Source organism: Panthera uncia, chromosome C2, assembly GCF_023721935.1.
Source record: "Panthera uncia isolate 11264 chromosome C2, Puncia_PCG_1.0, whole genome shotgun sequence".
Classification (NCBI taxonomy): domain Eukaryota; kingdom Metazoa; phylum Chordata; class Mammalia; order Carnivora; family Felidae; genus Panthera; species Panthera uncia.
The window spans coordinates 47,021,076-47,042,360 of record NC_064810.1 but is presented as its reverse complement, the minus strand read 5'-3'; the positions used below and the strand labels follow the sequence as shown (position 1 = coordinate 47,042,360).

General features: G+C 37.1%; 1 protein-coding gene across 1 annotated transcript in view; it reads right to left on the bottom strand.

The window, feature by feature from the left end:
- Nucleotides 1–523: 523 nt before the first annotated feature.
- CMSS1 (cms1 ribosomal small subunit homolog) overlaps nucleotides 524–21,285 on the bottom strand; it is a 380,113-nt gene continuing 359,351 nt past the window's right edge. Inside the window, exons 3-10 of the mRNA XM_049629350.1 lie at nucleotides 18,112–18,183; nucleotides 16,198–16,327; nucleotides 12,470–12,529; nucleotides 11,246–11,348; nucleotides 8,031–8,091; nucleotides 7,509–7,596; nucleotides 2,230–2,318; nucleotides 524–835 (exon numbers count right to left, since the gene is read on the bottom strand). Coding sequence (XP_049485307.1) covers nucleotides 752–835; nucleotides 2,230–2,318; nucleotides 7,509–7,596; nucleotides 8,031–8,091; nucleotides 11,246–11,348; nucleotides 12,470–12,529; nucleotides 16,198–16,327; nucleotides 18,112–18,183 — 687 coding nt within the window. The 3' untranslated portion in view covers nucleotides 524–751. The remainder of the gene's footprint in view (nucleotides 836–2,229; nucleotides 2,319–7,508; nucleotides 7,597–8,030; nucleotides 8,092–11,245; nucleotides 11,349–12,469; nucleotides 12,530–16,197; nucleotides 16,328–18,111; nucleotides 18,184–21,285) is intronic.

Genomic DNA, 21,285 nt, shown 5'->3' with positions numbered 1-21,285 from the left:
GACACACATTTCTAGATTGATATGGATATGACAATTTGTTAGCAGCTGTTATACTGTGGTATCATCAGACATTTCAGACAGTGATTTTTTTTAAGCCCTTGCTTTCAGTTCTCTTTAACTGCTAAGCAGATAGCTTCCCCAGGCATTACAGACATTTTCTGTAAATCTGAAATTATTTTAAAATAAAAAGTTAAACAATAATTAAGACAATTGTAGTTACACTGTTGTCTCTCATACGTTTGCAAAGTGCCACAAAAACACTTCCAGCTCTTTCAACCACTACTGCGGCCACCCTTCACCTTGAGACCAGGCTTTAGTTTAGAAATCTGTTCCATGAGTACCATCACATGGAATCCTCAACAGTCCTCAGAGACATCATTCCCATTTTGAGGCTGATGAAACTGAGGCTCAGAGAGGGAAGGGGCTTGTCTAAGGTTTGCCCAACTGCTCTTTCCCTGCTCCTGCACAGTAACATCAGAACCCAGTGGGTGGAAAAAAAACTCAGTCTGCTCAAAAAACAAACAAAAAAAAATCACACACAAGCTGGTGATACTTTATTATACAGAGAGGTTGGCAAAGGACAGCTTCAGTTTTGTCAAAGAATCTCCATCAAAAATTTCTAGTGATTCATCTGGTGATGCAGTTAACATAATAAAACAATAGCTGATATTTACTGAGTGCTTGCAATATTCCAGAGCTATTAAACGAGATGCAAATCCCATAAAAACTGGAATTTTCATAGGACCCAGACTTAGAAAAGGCCCAGCTTCAAAGATTCTGACTTGCACAGACTGAGGACTCCCATTTCCAGAAGTTCAAAAACCTCCTTTCTTATCTAAAAGAGAAACAAGAGGGGGAAAAAGAGGTTAAGATCAAGAAAAGATGGTCTTGGTGAATAAATTCAACCATCTGGACATCCTGGTATTTAGATAGCTGTTATGGAGGGCAAAAATCCTAACCTGTGTTTTATTCAGAGTTGAAATATTTACTTAAGTAAAGGAAGAGATACTATATAAAACATCAGTTTCATTAAAGTGCCCTTTTGTTACCATTCAAAATAAAATCTCATTAAAAAAAATCTTATACAAAGATGTTTCAAAGCACCCAAAGTATGCCTAGATTACACACATATTTCAATATAGGATAACTGATAAGAATGACATCAACATAATAAAAATAACTATGGATAAAAAGGTGGTTTTTTGACACAATTTCTTATAATTAGAAAACTCATGGTGGATTACTCAGATTTAATAGTATAACTGAAATAATTAAATATGGCCTCATGTGCCTAACATCAAATTTGTTAAACTGGTTTTAAAAAAACCCAGTCAGTTCAGGGGACAGGATGTGTGTGTGTATAGGAAACTGAGAAAGTTGTCTTTTAACTTGTACTGATATCTGATATAACTCACTGATTAATCATAATCAGGTTTGGTCATTCTGGGGCTATATATAGTTTTATGTGGTAAATTAATTCATTCAGCACATTTGGAGAATTAATTTCAAATTCTTTGATAGTTACTGCCATGATGGTTGGTGACTGGCAGTCATGTTAATTATTGCACAAACCCTTTTCTCTCCAACAGATACTTCTAAACATCAGGCTAGCTTGAAAAATTAGCTCCATGGTACACAGTAGGTGGAAAATCAATTTTTCATATTTTGATGATACTAGATTACTTTCATAAATATATAATAAGCTAATGCTTATGTGGCCACAAAGGCATTCAACCAGTTTTAATTCACTGAGACAGCAAAATAATTTCTCTACCCCAAACCAAAATAGCCCTCTATATTAAGTGAGTGAGGTTTTGGGTATGGGAGATGCAGGCCATGAGGCAAGTTTGTGCCCCCACTCCCTAGCGCATCTGTAAAGATGAAAGACAAAGATGACTATGTCTCTAAAGCAAGGCACACAAAAATATGCCAAGTCCTCCAGAGCTTCCTGTTTTTCAAAGGTACAGTACAGATGTGGTCCCCAGTGGGGCAGAAGCCATTGGTCATTTAATGAAGAAACAAAGCTGATTCCTACAAAAGACATGGAAAGGATACAGTTAGGTCTAAGGGGTGAGATGGACTTTATAACTGCAGTTACTTCAGAGTTAAAAGACAGAAAGAATTTCAATGGCCAGAATTTGCTGGCTCCCGATGTCAATGACTTTATTACTGTGTTTGAACTTAAGCTCAAGCTGAAGAAAAAAAGATTAAAGGCTGGTTACACGGTACCTCGGGAATGTCCATCATCCTCCTCAACTTCTGATCTCTCCAGTTCCAGTCAAAAACCAGAAATTTTAAGGGGTTCAAATTAAGGCCACCTGAAAGAGACAGAGAGAGAGAGAGAGAGAGTTGCTACAGCAAAACCTTATGATAGAAGCTTATCCAAATGACTTTTTAGTCTCCAGGTTGCTTTTTGCTTCATTTGCTGTCCTCTCCCCCAGCAACTAACCTCTGCACACTAAGTGCAGCCCTCGCCTGATGGAAAACAAATGCAGAACTCGGAGATTGCTTTCCTTATAATCTTATCACTGATTCTGAGGGAAGCAGAGAAGCTGCTAAGCTCGTCAACTCCTCAAATCCTGGCAGAGAATCAATCCCAAGACTCTGTTTCATGAAGCCCCAGAGGGTGAGGTCTCATTCCTGACAGGAATTTGATAAGATGGATCCTGCAATCTAGGTGTGGCCTTTCAGAGGAATTGAATCCAATGGAGTCTGAATGACTCTGAGAAGGTGAATGGACAGAAGGATGAGGCTGGTGTTTGAGGTTTAATTTTAGGCAGAAAAGGAGGTAAATATGAATGGGTTCTATGCAAAGTGTGCTACCCTTTGAGAAGACTAGCAAACCACTTAAGGACTCCATTTCTGTCTTCCTATCTATCTAGAGACAATTATGGAATGTGGGGCTGGAGGGGACTTCAGCTATTGTCTGTTCCTCAGAGGTCTCAGAGTTGGTCACAGTTAGTTCTTCCCACTACCCCAAGCTGTTTCATGTGACATGTGGAAACATAACTGAAGCCTTCCTCTGCAGCGCTTCCCCTCAACTCTTCTCTGTGATTATTTCAGTATTTCCCCTTCTGTCCAAAAGACTTTTTCATTCTTCTTATAATTATAATGACTCCTATTTAAATTTCCCTCTGCAAAATTAAAAATGATAAATTGAGAAGGACAATGGGTTGGTAGTCTACCCTTAAAAATAACTTACTGTTGGTGGGAGAGCAAACAGATAGTCTCTCAGGAAGGCACTACAGCATTATATAATAGAAGCTTAAAATGCTTACTATTTGATGAAATAATTTTCTTTCTATGACATATCACTATAAAAACATCAGAAACTTAAATGTAGTTAATGGGCACCAGCATAGCTCTGTTGGTAGAGTATGTGACTCTTGATCTTGGGGTTTTAAGTATGAGCCCCACATTAGGTATAGAGATTACTTAAAAACAAAATCTTTTTTTTAAAAAAAGAAATAAACTTAAATATAGTTACTTGCAAAGATGATCATTGCAGTATTATTTATAATAGCAAAAATTTAGAAATAATCCAGGTATCCTATCTAATTACTAAAAATCAATATAACTTGGGGTTAATATCCAAAATATATAAAGAACTTATGCAAATCAGCAGCAAAAAACACCAATTAATCTGATTTAAAAATGGACAGAGGAAATGAATAGATACTTTTCCAATAAAGACATTCAAATGGCCAATAGGTACATGAAAAAGTGCTCAACATCACTAATCATCAATCATATTATCAAAAACCCCCACAAGAGATAATAAGTGCTGGTGAGGATGTGGAGAAAAGGGACCTATTGTGCACTGTTGGTGGGAATGTAAATTGATACAGTCACTATGGAAAACAGCATGGAAGGACGCTCAAGAAATTGAAAATAAAACTACCATATGATCCAGCAATTCTACTTCTGGGTATATACCCAAAAGAAACGAACTCACTATCTCAAAAAGGTATCTGCACCACTATGTTTATTGCAGCGTTATTTACAATAGCCAAGACATGGAAACAACCCGTAGTATTCATCAATGAATGAATAAAGAAAATTCACACACACACACACACACACACACACACACACACACACACACAGGGGAATATTATTCAGCCATAAAAAGGAAGAAAATCCTGTCATTTGTGACAACAGGAATGGACCTTGGGGGTATTATGTTAAGTGAAATAAGTCAGACAGAGGAAGACAAATACTGTATGATCTCACTTATATGTCAAATCTAAAAAAACCTAACTCATACAGAACACATTGGTGGATGCCAAAGGGAGAGGGTGGGGAAAATGGATGAAGATGGTCAAAAGGTAAAAACTTCCAGTTGTAAAGTAAATAAGGTCTGGGGATGTAACGTACAGCACAGTGACTGTAGTTAATACTGTACTGTATATTTGAAAGGTGCTAAGTCAGTATATCTTAAGAGTTCTCATCACAAGAAAAAAATTTATAATTATTTGAGGTGATTGATGTTAACTAAATTTATTGTAGTAATCATTTCGCTATATATGTATAAAGTCATTCCATTGTACACACTGGACTAATACAATGTTATATGTTAATCATATCTCGATAAAACTGTAAAAACAAGTTGAATATTATGTACATATTATACAGCCATTAAAAATTAAAAATTAAAGGGGCACCTGGGGGGCTCAGTTGGTTGAGCGTCCAACTTCAGCTCAGGTCATGATCTCACAGCTCGTGAGTTTGAGCCCTGTGTCGGGCTCTGTGCTGACAGCTCAGAGCCTGGAGCCTGCTTCAGATTCTGTGTCTCCCTCTCTCTCTGCCCCCCTCCTACTCTCTGTGTTTCTATCTCAAAAACAAATAAAAAAATTTAAAAAAATTAAAAATTAAGACTATTTCATGATGAGGAAAGTCCTCATAAGATATGCTAAGTGGAAAAGGCAAGTTATAAAATTATGATATATAGCATGATCTCCACTTACAAAAATAAGTATATAAATGCATAGAAAAAAGACTAAAGGAAATATATTCAGTATTATCTAACAAGTGATTTTCTCTAAAGTGATATATTTTCTTTTCTGTACTTTTTTGCATTTTTGAAAGGCTCTTATAGTCAGAAAATCTGCTTTATTATTAGATTAAAACAATATACTTCTGTCTATAATTGTACAGATTCCATGTCATGGGATATCTTTCGAAGTCTGGAAACTTTCCTTAATATATTTTACATATAAACATCTTAAGTCATAAACAGCTACATAAAACGAGTTATGTGCCATTGCTTTGTTACATTTCCAGTTTCTAGAGGGCTGGGATTGGTCTCTTTAAATGCTTTGTATGTAGCCTAACACCTGTGGCTAATGAATATTAAATCATGCATCCAATCAGAATCAGAAGTAAAAGTTATTTTCATTAGTATTATAAAAAATCAATAGATCCTTAAATGATTTTTTCACCCCTTAAATGAAATAAGCTTTCACACTGAGTCCTCACTACTCTCCAGAAATCAAATCTCAACAATATGTATGTAGAGTTTCGTTTTCTCTTTCTCCCTCTCTCTCTCTCTTTTAAATATGGAGAAGAGTGGCCCTATTGCATGGGGTTCCTGGTGACATACAGACAACCATCTGGATTCGAGGTGGGGGAGTGAGGTGAATCTTTGGCTAAGAGCTGTGCGAGAGGCAGGGTCCATCCCTGGACCCTCCTGCTGCCCAACCAATCTCTCCCAACGGTCTCACAGGTAGGGTATGAGTGCCTCTCATCTGTTCCTTCACTACAATGCCCTCCTATGTCTACAAGACAAAAATCCAAACTCTTCAACTTAGTGTTCAAAGTCCTCCCTCCACAATCTGACTTCCTTTCGAGTTCAATCACCAGCTACTAAAGCCCACAAAGTTTCCAACCAAGGAAGTTATTCTCTTTAATGAAAATAATAACTAGCATTTATTGAGTCCTTAGGGTGTGAAATTCTTTATTGGCACTTTGTTATCATATCAATCCCAGGAGGAAGATACTATCACTATCCCTCATCTGAATACAGAAAAAGATTTAGAGAGGTTAAGTAACTTGCCAAGGTCACAGAGCTGGTCAGTTGCTGGATCTGGGATTTGACTCTGAAGGTCTGAATCCATGAGAGCTTAACACTGTATCTCAGTCATGTGTATCTGCCTGCCCTCTTCTGATTCAGTGATTCTCCTATTCCTGTTTTTCTCACATTTTCATACTTCAAAGATCCTATTTTAATCCTCCTTATACTTCAAAGATCAGTTAAAGACCCTTTTCTCTGTAAAGCCTTCCATACAGATTCAGCCTCCATAATAATCTATTTCCACTCTTATAGGACTTGGAGGTGCTCATTTGGCCCTTGGCATTTAGTGCCTCATTTTGTCAATCTCATTCTATGTATATTTATCTTTTCAAGGATCAGGAGCTCTTTGAGGGGGAAAGCCTCTAGAACTAGGAACGCCTAGACTAAGAGACTGTGGGATAGCCACTTAATCCTTCAGAGCTTCAGAGTTTTCTCTTCTATGAAAAAAAAAAAAAAGCTAGCATGCAAGGGTGCCATGAATATTTACTGAGATACATAGGAGTGTGTGGCATAGCACCAGTGCAAGTAGGAACTCAAAAACTGTGCTTCCCTTCCTTGTCTGGGGTTGGCAAGTCTGTCACTTCTTTGTAATTGCACAGACCTTTGTACATAGTGGGTTCATTTAACCCTGGATGATTTTCATCTGGAAAGAGACACTAGTATTTTAAGCTTTTGTTTGCTTCTTGGCAAATGACCATCTCTATATTAGTTATTACATTGATGAACATATTACTTTTAGATATATTAAAAAATCTAGGATTAGTTCCAATTGTAACAGAGTTCTATTAGTATATTAAATAAGTAATTTGGAAGTGAGTATTGAAAAGAAATCTTTAATCAGTCTGGCAGGTAAAACAGGTAATAAGATCATCAGCAGATTAACAAGTTTTAGGCTACTGACTTTGAGAGAGCCAACAAATTATAAAAACCCAGCGGTGGATGTTGTCTGGAATACTTTCTGGGTAAAATACTAAAAGAGAAATGAATTTGGGAGAAACACTCTAGAGTACCCGTATTTCATCCATAGAAACCTCATTTTAGTTTCAACATGTTTTATATATAAGCCCTCAACTGAAATGGAAGTCTTGGGGAACCAAGATTCAATTAATTAAGAGAGAAATAATCAACTCATCTAGCTCTACAAATTCTAGAGGTTGCAAACTGGTGGAAATTGTGGATCCACTAACCTGCTTAAAGCAAGTGGAATCTGACCGTGTGTAGGTAGGCACATGTACTGAAGTTTGCCACAATCCTTACCATTCCCTACTGCTTCACACCTGCTTGCTAGCTCTACCGACACAAAGCTAAGTTTCCAACTCCCCAAGCAACACAGAAGTCTGGTTTCATTATATCACAAATGTGGTTTCCTAAACTCACATGGGGGGTAAGGCAAACTCCCAGTACTAAGTAGGCATATCAGCGCCTCTTTTCATACCTTGTTTAATGAGTTCTTTAATCCTTCCTGGAGTTCCTACACCCAGGTGCACAACACGCTTCTCCAGCAACTTTACCTGCTCCTGGACCTATTTATTGCAAGACAGAAGAGAGGAAAGAAGAGTCTTTAGAAAGTGCAAATCATAGGCCAATTTAGAGCACTTTATCCAAAAGTTAAGGAAGTAAAAAAGCAAATGGGCTACTCTTGTTTAGGCTCAGCATCCAGGGCAATGAAAGTTAAAGTCAAGATAGAAAAGCATTGCCCTATAAAACTGGGGAATCTTCAGAGAATGCAGGGGTCAGCTCTCAGCTTCTGTAGAAAAATCTTGGCGCACAGAGGAGTTGTGACTGTTGTGGGGGCAGGTGGGCATGCAGAAGCAGGGAATGCAAAGAACACCAGAATAGTCGTTAAATATGTTATATAAGAACAAAGAAAATATCAGCTAAGGAGATAAGAAAAAGCTGGGAGTGGCCTTTAAGGATAACTTACATCGCCCATCAGGAACCACAGGCCCTTGCTTACCTTTATGTGTTTTGCAAATAATTTCATAACTTTGCTGTCTCCTCTGAATGCTGTCATCGACCTAATGAAAAAAAACCCACATTATTGCCTAAGAAAACTTACCCATTGCAGGCCACTTTGACTACTAAAGTATTATGTTTTGCTTTATTCAAAAGAATATGGCATTTCTGTGTTTAACTATGAGCACATGTGTGTGTGTGTGTGTGTGTGTGTGTGTGTGTGTGTACACAAAAAAATTCCAAGATTTTCAAGTCAGCCCCACTCTGGAAGGAAAGTGAGGAAGTTTTTTATTCAGGATGTATCTGGGTTGCTTCTAACTCTCATACACAAGGTTAGCTTTGCTTAGGTTTCTTTGATAATTGAAAAATATGGATCTGCCCTTCACTTGTTAATACAGAATGTCTATATTTTAGGTCCCTGGCAGAGAGTTTATCTTTAAACTCTGCAGTATAGTTCTCATTCAAAATTTAGTTGCAACCAATATCATAGAACAGTGATCTCAGACTGTGCTCTGTGGAGCCCAAGGGCATCTAACAAAAGGCTGTATGTGGCTGCTGTGGCAGATTGCTGGGAATGAGCTGGCAGGGAGGAGAAGGCTTATCTTTCAATCAGAGCAGCCCCCCCACCTTCTACTTTGCAGAGTGAAACTTTCGTGAAAATTTTACATGTGGAAATGCTTCTGGTATCAACGGGTATAAAAGTATAAAAGAACGATCTTTTAATTGATGTTTGGTAATAGACCTAACAAGGGAATACTGCTCAGCAATATTATTTTCCTTTATATATCATGATTATGTTTTGAGAAATATTATTGACCAGTAGGAATACATGAGTTTGCAAGATAGTGAATTATGCTATACACGTTCTGTTGTGCTTGATTTTTACTCACACATAAGCTTTCTCCATGGCAAGGTTAACTAGGAAGATAGTTTAGGGGACATATTTAATGTTAATTCATGGTCCTCAAGAGAACAGATATTCTTAGAAAAGCTAGAATTATTCACCATTAGTCTTTATGAATAGGGCTTGTTGTGCTAGCTCAGAAATCACTTTTTGCAAATCACCTAACCTTGAAGTATATCATAGTATTATGAACGACACAGAAGAACACAGGATTGGTAAATGAAGTGTGACAACATAGTGCTTTTATGCCCTTCAGAAAAGTATTTATGTGCAGTAAAAGCTCAAATCAATTTGACGGTTTGTTTTTAGGTCATCTCCAGGCCAACCTCTTTTGCCATCAACGTCTGAATCTGAAATGAATTCTGTGGTGGTAGTTTTTAGAACACTGAAAAGTCAGTATGAACTAATATGATTTCAGAACCAGCAAGCACTGCCCCAGAAGCAGGTGGAGTCTTGAAGATCAATTGTGTTTAGAGCAGATATGTCACAAGAAACACTTGTTTTATTGAGAGGGTGTGTGATGCAAGTTAATGTGTGTGTCTTGTGGGGAAAGGAGAATTGGAAGAACTTAAAAACTACTTTTCTAAATTCATAATCAGATTAGTTCATTTAGAAAAATAGATGCTAAATAGCTACTGAGCGTCTACATTTGCACCTCACTTTATTTTTCTCCAGGACTTGGATTTTCCTTTGTTTTATCTCCTGTCAAAGTCTGGTACAGAGCCTGGCCCTGGAAGAGGGCTAGTCCCAGTAAACCCCTTTTAACTCTGATGGCTCTTTTCCAAAAGCTCAATGTTACCACCGATCCAGTGGAAGGAGCCCTTTTTGTTTTTTCTACAAGAATGCAGTAAATGAAAAGGTATGTGAAAGCACTTAGTAAAGTACTGACAAATTATCTTTAAAACATAATTTTTATATATAAATTTTCAGTCCATTTGGAATTTATCTTGGTATGAGAGGCGAGATATGGATCCAAAGTTACTTTTCCAGATGGCTACGTAGTTGTTCCAACACCATTTATTAAATAATTCATCTTTCCTTACTGATTTGTCACCTTTGCCACACGCTACATTTTCAAATGCATATGGGCCTGTTTCTAAACTTCCAATTATGTTCCACTGGTCTGATTTATCACGCATATGCCAGTTCCATACTGTTTTGATTAGTGAGACTCTGTAATATATATCCATTGGTAATCTGATAGATACTATAGGCATAGTATCCTCTCACTAATATTCTTTATCAGAATTTCCCCAGATCTTTTTTATTCTGTATTTTCTCTTATGAACTTAGAACTATAGCTTATCTTTAAACTTTGAACTTTAGCTTATCTAGTTAAAAAAAACAATTCTATTGCAGTTTCACTGGCAATCTGTGAAATCTGTAGATTAGTCTATGTAACACAGATATCTTTATAACATCAACTCTTCCTATTCAACAATATAGTATACCCTTTTGTCTGTTCCAGATCTTCTGAGTGGCTTGTGTAATATTTTCTTTATATAGATTTTGGTAAGCTTATTCTCTGGTGTTCCATTCTTGTTATTATTTTTTTATTTTATCAAAAAATTTTTTTTGATGTTTACATATTTTTGAGACAGAGAGAGAGAGACAGACAGACAGAATATGAGCAGGGGAGGAGGAAAGAGAGAGGGAGACACAGAACCCGAAGCAGGCTCCGGTCTCTGAGCCGTCAACACAGAGCCCCACACAGCTTGAACTTGTGAATCGTGAGATGATGACCTGAACTGAAGTCAGACGCTTAACCAACTGAGCCACCCAGGCGCCCCTCTTGTTATTATTTTAAATTAGGTCTTTTTTTCCATTATTTCTTCCAACCGGTTATTGCTCGTATTATTTCCTTGCTTTGACTCTTGCCCTCTACAATGCGTGTTCTCCACAAAGCAGCCAAAGTGATCCTTTAGAATGATTATTCAGATCATGTGACTCCCCTGCTCAAAATCTTTCGGTAACATTGCGTCCCAGCGCCTTTTGTGCTTCCTGTTCGCTCTGTCTGGAATGCTCTTCTTCCAGATATCTGCTTGGCTTTCTCCTGCACTTTGTTCATGTCTCTGCTCAAATGTCATTCTCCTTGGAAAAGCCTCCCGTGACAACACTTTTAAAAGTAGCCCCCCACTCCCTTCTATCCCTTCGCTATGCTTTATTTTGTCTTATATAACTTGACACTACCTGACATTATGATGTATATTTATTTGTTCATTGTTACATCTCTAGCATACAGAGCGTATCAGCTTGACACGTATCAGTTATTCAAAAAAACATTTATGAAATGAATGGGTGAAGCATCCAACCTAATAAGCTCCAGGGCCCGGAGGGCAGAGCTGCAGATGATCAGCATCAGGACCGATTTCTTCTCATTATGATTTTTCCGAAGTTTTACCCACTTAGGGCAGACTGAAAAAAGACCATTAGAAAAATATTACTCTAAATACAACAAAATAGGGCCCCCAAAGTTGCGTATTCTCCAATTATTCTTTGTTAGTATTTAATTAAAGTAAAATATAATGAGTACCATGTAGATTCTGTTATCTGGTTATTCTAGATATTAGATTAAAATGAAAAATCATTAACTTATAACACAAAGCACACAATATGCCAAGTTAGCTAAATATGATTAGCGAAATGTTAAATCTTTATATGTAAACTATTTCATTGTCAGCCACAAATAGATGACTACCTAATATGAATAATCTAGCTTATTACTGGCTATCCACAATACATGTTGAAAAGATGAAATTAGATTGTGCAATAGCCATGATCTGAGTTCTGAGCATGTGAACAGAATTTCACAATTTCACAATTTCACAGCTAGAATAGACATCACATGTCCAACTTCCTTATCTTTCAGATAACAAAATCAAGTCCCAGAGGAATACACAGTGACTTGTCCCAGGTCAAACAGCAGGGACCTGGTACTAGAATACCAAGTACTAGAATACCAAGTATTCTAATACCAAGTCCTAGAATACCAAGTATTCTCTGGATTCCTAGACCAATACTAATATTAATTTATTATAAACCAAAAATGAGACCAAAACCCAAATTCTCAAAGCCAGAGAAAAACAGGAATAAACATAAATAAACAGAAATTAGTACCAAGATGGACCTTAAGAGACGGACCTTAAAATGTATTTCAAATCCATTTTAGGTAGAAAGTTTTGCTTTTAAAGGTAGTTTTAGAAGTTTTTAAAGAGATGGATCTTGAGCACCTAGGTGGTTCAGTCATTAAGCATCTGACTTTGGCTCAGATCATGATCTCATGGCTAATGAGTTCGAGTCCCACATTGGGTGAGCTCAAGCCCCACTTCAGATAAAACATGAGCCCCACTTCAGGTGGGCCCTGCTTCTCTTTCTCTCTCTGCCCCTCATAGGATTCTCTCTCTCTCTCTCTCTCTCTCTCTCTCTGCCTCCCAGTCATGCCCTCTCTCTTTCTCTCAAAAAGAGAAGTAATGAAGTATTTAATGAAGTAATAACAACTTGGCGAATAACTTAAAAGAAAATCATAGTTTACTTACTTTCTTTTAGGTATGATGAAAGACTATGAGTCAAATCATTGGCTTTGAGGAAACAGGAGTCTAGAATATGACAAACATGCTTTGTAGAGGATTTTGCCAACACACACATGATCAAAATAGATTAAATGAATAAGGATGTAAAACATTAGTGAATGGGGGCTCATTATATATTTTAAAGTGTTGTCCAGTATTTAAAACAACAGCAGCAACAAGAACAAGTAAACTTTAATCTTTAAACTTTAATCTTTAAGCCATAATTTCTTAGAGTAGCGAAACAGACTAATGAAGTATGTTTATTTTTCAAATCTATGGAATAAGCAATACACAAAGGTAAAGGGGAAATAGCTAACACATCTATGTAGAGATGCTCAAACTCACTAGTCATCATAGAAGTGCCTATTAGTGCAATGATGAGATAATACTTTACACACACATTAGAATGGGAATGATTAGATGGATAATACCAAGTATTGTCAAGGATGTAGGGTGATAAAACTCTTGTGAAATATAGGTGGAGGTATAAACTGGTAATAGCTAGTCTGGAAAGTACTAAAATTAAGTTGTATACACACTATGACCCCATGATCACATTCCTGAGTAAATGATGGAAAGAAATTCTTATGCGGTCTATAAGGGGACATACACAAGTATATTTCTCCTAGCATTGTGATAGCATTTGTGATAGTGGGGAGCACAAGGCAACCCAGGTGTCTGTATCTAAGAAAATGGATGACCAACATGTGGTAGATAAAATCATTGGAATAATATGTAGCATTTAGAAGCAATGAACTTGATGTACATAAAGCCAGATAGGCATATCTCAAAAAAGGTCTCAGTGAGAAAAAAAACAAAATGAGAAGTTCAGCACATCATTTAGATAAATTGTAAAATGAACACACATACAATGACATGACATTTTACAAGCATATATACACATTTAAAAACATGCATTAACACATTAGACTGAATGCTATGGGGAATGTAAAAAGGAGTGTGGATTGGGGAAGAGTGGGAATAATGCATCAAAATACAACACAGCACCACAGTAAAAGACAATATAACACTTAAATAAAATATAGGGGTCTTGCTCAACCAAGGACTATCATGGTCTAGCAATTATGTAGCATTATTAACTCTGTACCTGAGATGTATAAATAAAAAAGGAAAATCATGTTTATCATTTTAATTCTTTCTACAGGAAAAAGGTTTTCGATAAACACTGAAGAGTGCCAAGGAGTAAACTATTACTTAATTAAATGACATTTATATTGTGACCCAGCATATATAACTCATATTATGTAATTAACTTCAAAGATATTGCTTCCTATACAACTGTAGAGCCTTTCATGGTCTTTAAAACTGTAATTTCCCAAGCCTGGATATGATCAGACTCACCCTAAGAGCTTTATAAAAGATATAGATTCCTGGGATGGACTCCTTTTGTTAGTAAGTCAGAATTCCTTGGGAGTGGGCTTGGGGATTTGCTTTTTAAGTTCTTGGGTGATTCAGTTGCTGCTAGCCTACAGGCATTTAGCACTGATCTAAACCACACTACAGCCCTCAGGAGGTCAGCTGAGTTAACTCCAAGAGATTCCTGCCTCGAAACTAATTAAGTGCCCATGTGTATGACATTTGCAATGTACAGTGAACAATATTAATTGAAAAGACATGTTCCTGCCCTACAGACACAAATAACCTCAAACCAAAACCCTTAGACACTCAGCAAACAAATAGGAACAATCCTTTATGATCTATATCCACTTATATTTATGCCCCTGACTGGAGCCTGTTCCAAATAACCCACAGTGTGTCCCTCCTTTTACCTATCGTGGACTTCCTCTCGGTCCTTGGTCGCATAAGTGTACCTACTGGGATCTTCTCCCCTGAACGTTCTTACAATGCCTTATTCACTGTGTCTCAGAATGGCCTAATTTCTTAACTGAAAATGAAAACCTGTTCTTTTTATCTATAAAAGTATTTTTAACATTTTCCTTCCTTCCTAAACCGAGCCATGGCCACACATTCTTGCTTAACTACACAACTGAACTGTAATATAGTAATAATATAATGTAAACTCACTATGCAACTCAAATGACTCTTAAAGGTTTCTTCTGACCTCTGATTCTCTACAATACTAGAAAACTAAGATTTATGATGTCCCATAAGTATACAGAGTAGCAGTGACCCCACTATCTCACAAATTCTTCTGAAGTTGAAGGTATACTCTAACAAAGAACTATAAGGAAAAAGACCATTGAGGCAAACTTCAGTTAAGCTTCGAAAGGAGGCTTTGTTATAACACTTGTACCTGCGAAACAGCAGTCAGGACGTAGCTCTCCTCAAAAGAACTATACCCAGAGAGAAGTGGTTTCTAACTGCTGTTGGAGCCGTTGGGGTTTTGTGGGTCTAAAACTCCAGATCTCCCTCATGTGGAAATGCACTCCTTAAATTTCCTAAAGCGTATTCCTTTTGGAAAAGAGGCAGGGGGCACTCCTGTCTCTAAATTCAATGTGCATTTTGTTTTCAAAAGCACATCACAAAGGAATTATAAAAATTCAGGGCACGGGAAGTTTTTCAGCTTCTTAAGTCTCTAGAAAGCATAAAGTTGTAATGAAAAAGGGAAATCAAGCTACCCTTGACCTTTTCCAATAGCAGTAATTAGATGTCCCTAGTAATCTAAAAATAGCTCATCTGAAACAGTGGCACCCAAACCTTGTGTGATTTTTATAACATCTCTTTTCTTTAATCTCCACCCAAAAGAGTTCCAGGATGTATCAGAAATTTCTAAATTAATTAAAATTAGTTGTTTCAAGAATTCTGGGGGCGCCTGGGTGGCGCAGTCGGTTAAGCGTCCGACTTCAGCCAGGTCACGATCTCGCGGTCCGTGAGTTTGAGCCCCGCGTCAGGCTCTGGGCTGATGGCTCGGAGCCTGGAGCCTGTTTCCGATTCTGTGTCTCCCTCTCTCTCTGCCCCTCCCCCGTTCATGCTCTGTCTCTCTCTGTCCCAAAAATAAATAAAAAACGTTGAAAAAAAAAATTAAAAAAAAAAAAAGAATTCTGCAATATCTTTAACTTATTATAAATATTCTAAGGCAGTAGATCTCAAACAACAGTAGAGAATCAGCTTGGGTGAGGGGTCAGCTTTGCTAAAAATGCAGAATTTTATCCCTATCTTTAGATAGTTTGCTTGAAAGTCTGGCCTGGAACCCAAAACACTACCATAAACACAAAACTGTAACTAGAAATCTGTGATAAGAACAACAACAACAAAACTAAAAGCTTATTGAAGCTAAAGTTCTTGTCTATAAAAGATGAGTAAATTAACGTTTCATATCTATACTTTTAAATATGTGCTTTATCTTTATTTTAATTTAACTTCTATACCCAGTAGGGATTCTTACTCCTTGAAGAATGCTAAAAAAATGCACACTCAACAGTAGCCTTTTGAAAAAAATGCAATTACAAATCTTTCTATTAGATTGAACAAATGCCATTTAGCATCTTAATAAAGGAACCATTCAACAGTTAAAACTATTAGGTTGAGGAAAGGAGTATTAGCATGTGGAAAATACATCAAATTCAATGGCTGAGATGTAGCCATGAACCTTTTTGCTCCTCCTCATCAGGAAAATTGATATCAATAACACTGAGTCTTGCTACATGACTAACCTCAGAACAGTACAGAAAAAAAAAAAAGAAGGGAAAAAAACCAAACAAGTCTGGCTGTACCTGGTAGGTTTAGTTCCTCTAACTCAATCACTGAGCGATTGCTGCTGTAATAGTCCTTCATCAGCTTCTGTAGGTCTTCAGGAGTCCCTGGTTTTGGCTCTGATTTTGCAAGAACATCAGTAATCTTCTTCTAAGACATGAGAAGGAAGAAAGAAAAAAAAACCCAGGAAGAGAGATTTTAAAATGGCATTAGCTTAGAATAGGTTGATTCCTCTGGTATTTAAACTGCACATAAATTTTGGTGAAAGCTGAGTATGAATGTGAGTTCTAATAAATACGCTTGAAAAAACTTAATACTTTTTGTATGTAACTACTGCTTTCAAAAATGAATGGGCGATCTAAAAGGCTCCTTGTAGTTCTTGGGTCTATGGCTTCCAGGAGAACTGAAATTTCTGTGGGAGTCTCCATAATAGGGCTCTATTATTTTCTATCACAAGTCAAGAAATCTTGTTGCTGTGGAAATTTCTCTTTAATCTTTAGGTGGTTTTTATTCCTGGGAGAGAAGAGTTTTGAGAATTTTTTGCTACCTGATTTTTAAGGCTGCGAGTCTCCATTTGGATTTCTGGGATTAAAGTAAAACCTACAGGGGTAATCTGAGCATTGGAGCCCACTGCAAAGGGGGACTTTAGACTCTGAATCCTCAAGTCTTGGGAGAGAATCTTGAAGTGGCCCCACGAAAAGCAGAGCAGGAAAGACTTTACAGCATCTATTTTGATTTGGACTCATTTGTGTAGCATTTACTGAGTGCCTGCAATGTACTAGGAACACACAGTTGTTCAGTTAATTTTCATCATAAACTTCCCTTCTCATTTCCTTCTAATATTTCACCAAAGATCCACAAAGAGCCATTCCCCACCCCTACTCCAGCCCTTTCTCCTCTTTCCACAACATCCTCATCTCTATACCACTGCCAAGAATGGTCAGTTCTGTCAAATGAGTTAACTTTCAAAAATATGTCACCAGTAGGCACATTTTAGCATGACTTCAGCCAAAGCTAAACTATCTAGCTACAGTTTTGACCTTGAGCCACCAAGAACTTAACACTCCTGAAGGCCATTAGTGTATAAGCTATCAAAGAGAAGTTAAAGTCACTTCTTTAAGGACTTGCCAAATCTCAGCCAATTTGGCATCGCCCATCTTTCTGTTTTGTCATTTGTGAGCAAAGAAAACATATGCACACCCCCCCCCCTCAGTTTTCTAAAAGCTTGCTGTTAAGGAATTGGTTTGAATCCATCTTCTTTCCTCTAATCCCCGTCATATTTCCTCTGCTGAATTCTGCAGGAGACCTTCTTGGCAGGGAGAGAATTACACTGCTGTTTTCACAACTGTGGTGGAAGGTCAAAGCTAACTATGCTTTCTCCAAGGCTGAGCCATGAGAAAGTCTGTACAGGAGCAGTACAGTCTTCCATGTACTCAGAGGCAAGCATTAAAATGAAAGGACAGCTTTTTGCTTTATGTTTCCAAATTAAGAGTCAGAAATGCCTTATACTACCTTCATCTAGTTATTATTTTCTTTTTATTAGTATTTCAGGATGTAAGGTTTTAAAAGACTGAAATAGATATGAAAAGGAAGTTGGTAAATTTCTTTTCTTGGGCAGAGCCAGCGAGCAGGACAGCTTTGGGATCCTTCTAGATTTAGAAATCCATGTCTGTCTACTAAAAACAATGAAAACAAAGGTGGGGAACAAAGATGTATGGTGCCTCCACAAGACTGAAACAGGAATCTGAAGAATTTATTTTAACCTCCACAGAAAGACTTAATACTAACCACCTTAGGAAAGTCACCAAACCTCACTAAATCTTACAATCTCTAAAGTGGGAATTACAATAATTGCCTCATCAAAGTACACTATATAGAAATGTGAGGTAAATCACCTGGGGTTGTAAGACATTGTAAGAAAATATTAATAATACCTTTCTTCTCTTCCTTGTCTTGGTGGCATTTTCTTTTGTTTCCTTTGGTTGTACTAAGAAACATTCTTTAGGCTGTAAAGAGATACAGATGAGGAAATTTTCATCTTAGCAGCATGAGGTGTCAACTAATGGTAGGTGCCCCAAAGTACCCAGGCCGTGAACGTATTCTTCAGAGTATCTTGGTAATACTGGGCTGAGAGAATTTGAGAAAATCGGAAAGTGCAGATGACTTGAGATTGGAAAAATCTTTGAACAAAGGTCAAAATGTGTGAGTGAGTGTATATGTATGTTTGAAGTGGTGGTTCAGGGTATTAAAGATTGAAGACAGTGGCCAGGTTTGTAAAACACTGGCAGAAACAGATGTGATTAAAATTAAGATGTGGTAAGAAAGTTTTTGACTAGTGTGACTGGCATTTTCCACGAACTAGCAAAGTGTGAGCCTGTATTTCCAAGTCATTGGTTTATTATTTTGTTACCCATTCCTTTCCTCTTTCAATAAGCATTGAAAAACTGAAGTAGGACACGTTTACTTATACTTTTATAAAAACAGCTGCACCAAATGCCTTATCTATAGTGACTACAAAATGAATGTTTCTGCTGATGGTCTGACAAAAGTCTCAGCACAATGGCATTCTGAGTAATCAATTTTGTCTGTCGTCTTGACCCCTGAGTACCCTACACAGTTTAGTGCTATTTTTACCCTGAGGTTTTGTGTGTGTGTGTGTGTGTGTGTGTGTGTGTGTGTAATGTAGAAAAGCAGGAGATTTGGATCAAGACTTTGATTTATAAAATAGAATGCCTCAGATTCCATATTTATTAACCATAAGCAGGAATATAAAATGTTTCCTGTGCTGGTTCTTTTATGCAACATTTTCAAACAAGTTGCCAAGTAAGATATAAAATATAAGTGAAAACTTATTTTGAGTTTTTCCTGGATTAAGTTTCCATTCTAACTAGAAAGTACTCAGGTTAAGCTGGTAAGCTACTAACTCAAACAATCTTGTCTCCACTGGCTCTGTTTAAAATGATTACAGATGAAGCTTTCTATTAAAGTTTGCAGACAGCCTGCAGATTAAGAACGCCTATGGCCTGAATCCAGATGTATATATGTATATATGCATGTATGTGTGTATGTGTGTGTGTGTGTGTGTATATATATAATTTCTTCAAGACGTGGGGCCTGGACAAGCAAGCAGTTTCTAGACTGTTGCAGTTAGTAGAAAAGTAGATTCAAAAGGTTCAGGAATAAAGTAAGAAGGGAATCTTGAAATTTTAGCTTCTTCTCAGTTAAAACAAAAAGACCTGCCAAAAGCAATTGCATCATAGCTGAAGAAAAGAAAGATATTATGACCTCTCTTATTTAGAAAGTTAAGCTGTCTTGTGGATACAGATACATGCCAGTTTGATGCTGGTACATGCCAATTAGAAACTGGGCCAAGGCCACTAATATGTCACAGAAGCTGCCAGATGGTCATAAGAGTCCAATTACAGACTAGCCAACATTCAGCTCATGCTCCTAAGGCAAAGGCCTGGATATGATTAGCAGATCCCTCAAGGCTTACTGTAGTATCTTGTCACTAGTATCAAGGCTTTTGGGAAGCAGATGTAGAAACCTGTTTCATTTTGTTATCTAGCAAATGATAGCGCTAAGAGCATGTTCAATGTGATGGGTTGTATTTATGCTAGGTTTACAAAGCTAATTAACTCTAGCATGACATAAATTAAGTCTGGAAATAAGCTCGGTTATAAGGATATGGACTGTCCAATTCTGGAAGAAAAAATAAAAACTTAATTCCAAATCATGCACAGGAAAAAAGAAAAATGACTGATGAACTGCTTTAGTTAACATACTGTGTCAGGTTTAAATGTTAGGTTCAAATTCTTAGATCATCCTAAAGGAAATGCACTATACTATTTGTTTTCTGGGAGCAGTCACCTTATGTGGTTGATGTTGGGCACTAATGAAGAAGCCAAATTGATGGTCAATTTCCATAGAGATGAGGTGGCTTTATGAATAAGTACAAGCCCATTGTATTAAAAATTCCTAAATTTAACCAGCTGCCTTAGAAATACTGATGTTTACCCTCAGAGGGACTAGGTAAAAAGATACACAAGACTCAGGCCAGACTAACTAACCACTTCTGGAAACCAGTTTCAACAGTATATGTCTTTGACAGTTGGTAAGTAATGCCATTTCTTCATATGAAATCTAGTGATTTTTTAAAAATGTAGCTTAAATATATAGTTTAAATATTTAGAAATACATATGAAAAAATTAATCTTTAAGTGAAGCATGTGAGGCATATTTTCAGTTCCTTAAAGTGTCAAAAATTATATCCTTTAAGAATGACACTTCTGGTTAAACATGACAAATCAGCCTCAAAAATGCCACTAAACCAGAAGTAAGGAAACTGAAAAGTGTATAAATTTATGAAGACCATGAAATTGGGAGAGCACAACAGTAGTAGAGAGATTTCAACAACATTTTGGAAAATGGAAAATCGTTGAAAGTGGATAGAAGTAATTAGCAGAAAGACAGAGCTAGCCCTTAGGTTTCTGCAGAGGTGAAAGCTAACAACAGGGGAGGTTGTTTGGCTTATTGGACTCTGAGAAAGTTCAGTAGTTGGAAGCACAAGGTAGTATAGAGAGTGAGGGTTTAAAAGAAGGACATTGGTTGAAAGTTTATATTTAGAATGATTAGCCTCATTCCTGCCTCCCACTGGGCTATATCTCCCGCCCAGACAGCCAAGCAACTATCCGATTACTGCTTCCTCTCATCTTGCTCTTTCTGGCAGCAGACTGAAGGTTTATTCTCTGGAGAGAAGAAGAGCACAAAGAAATTTGGCACAGGGAAGATAGGACAGAAGTTGAGACTCACTTCCTTTTCCTGTCCCTTTTTTGGAAAGTCTTGAGCCAGACTTACATATTGTATGCAAGAGACTACTGAACTTTTCTCTGGAAAAATAAAATGGCCTATGAGAAATGCCAAAAGAGAGTGACATTTGGGGAAGAGCATAGTAAATACAGCTTGCTATCCTGTTAACTTACTCTGAAGTCCACTAATCAACAGGCCTCACTTATGCACAAAAATATTCTGTAAATTTTTTAGTGTATCTCTTTTCAATATGAATACACAGTTAAGTGTCCACATTAAGAGCAAATAAACAAAAGATA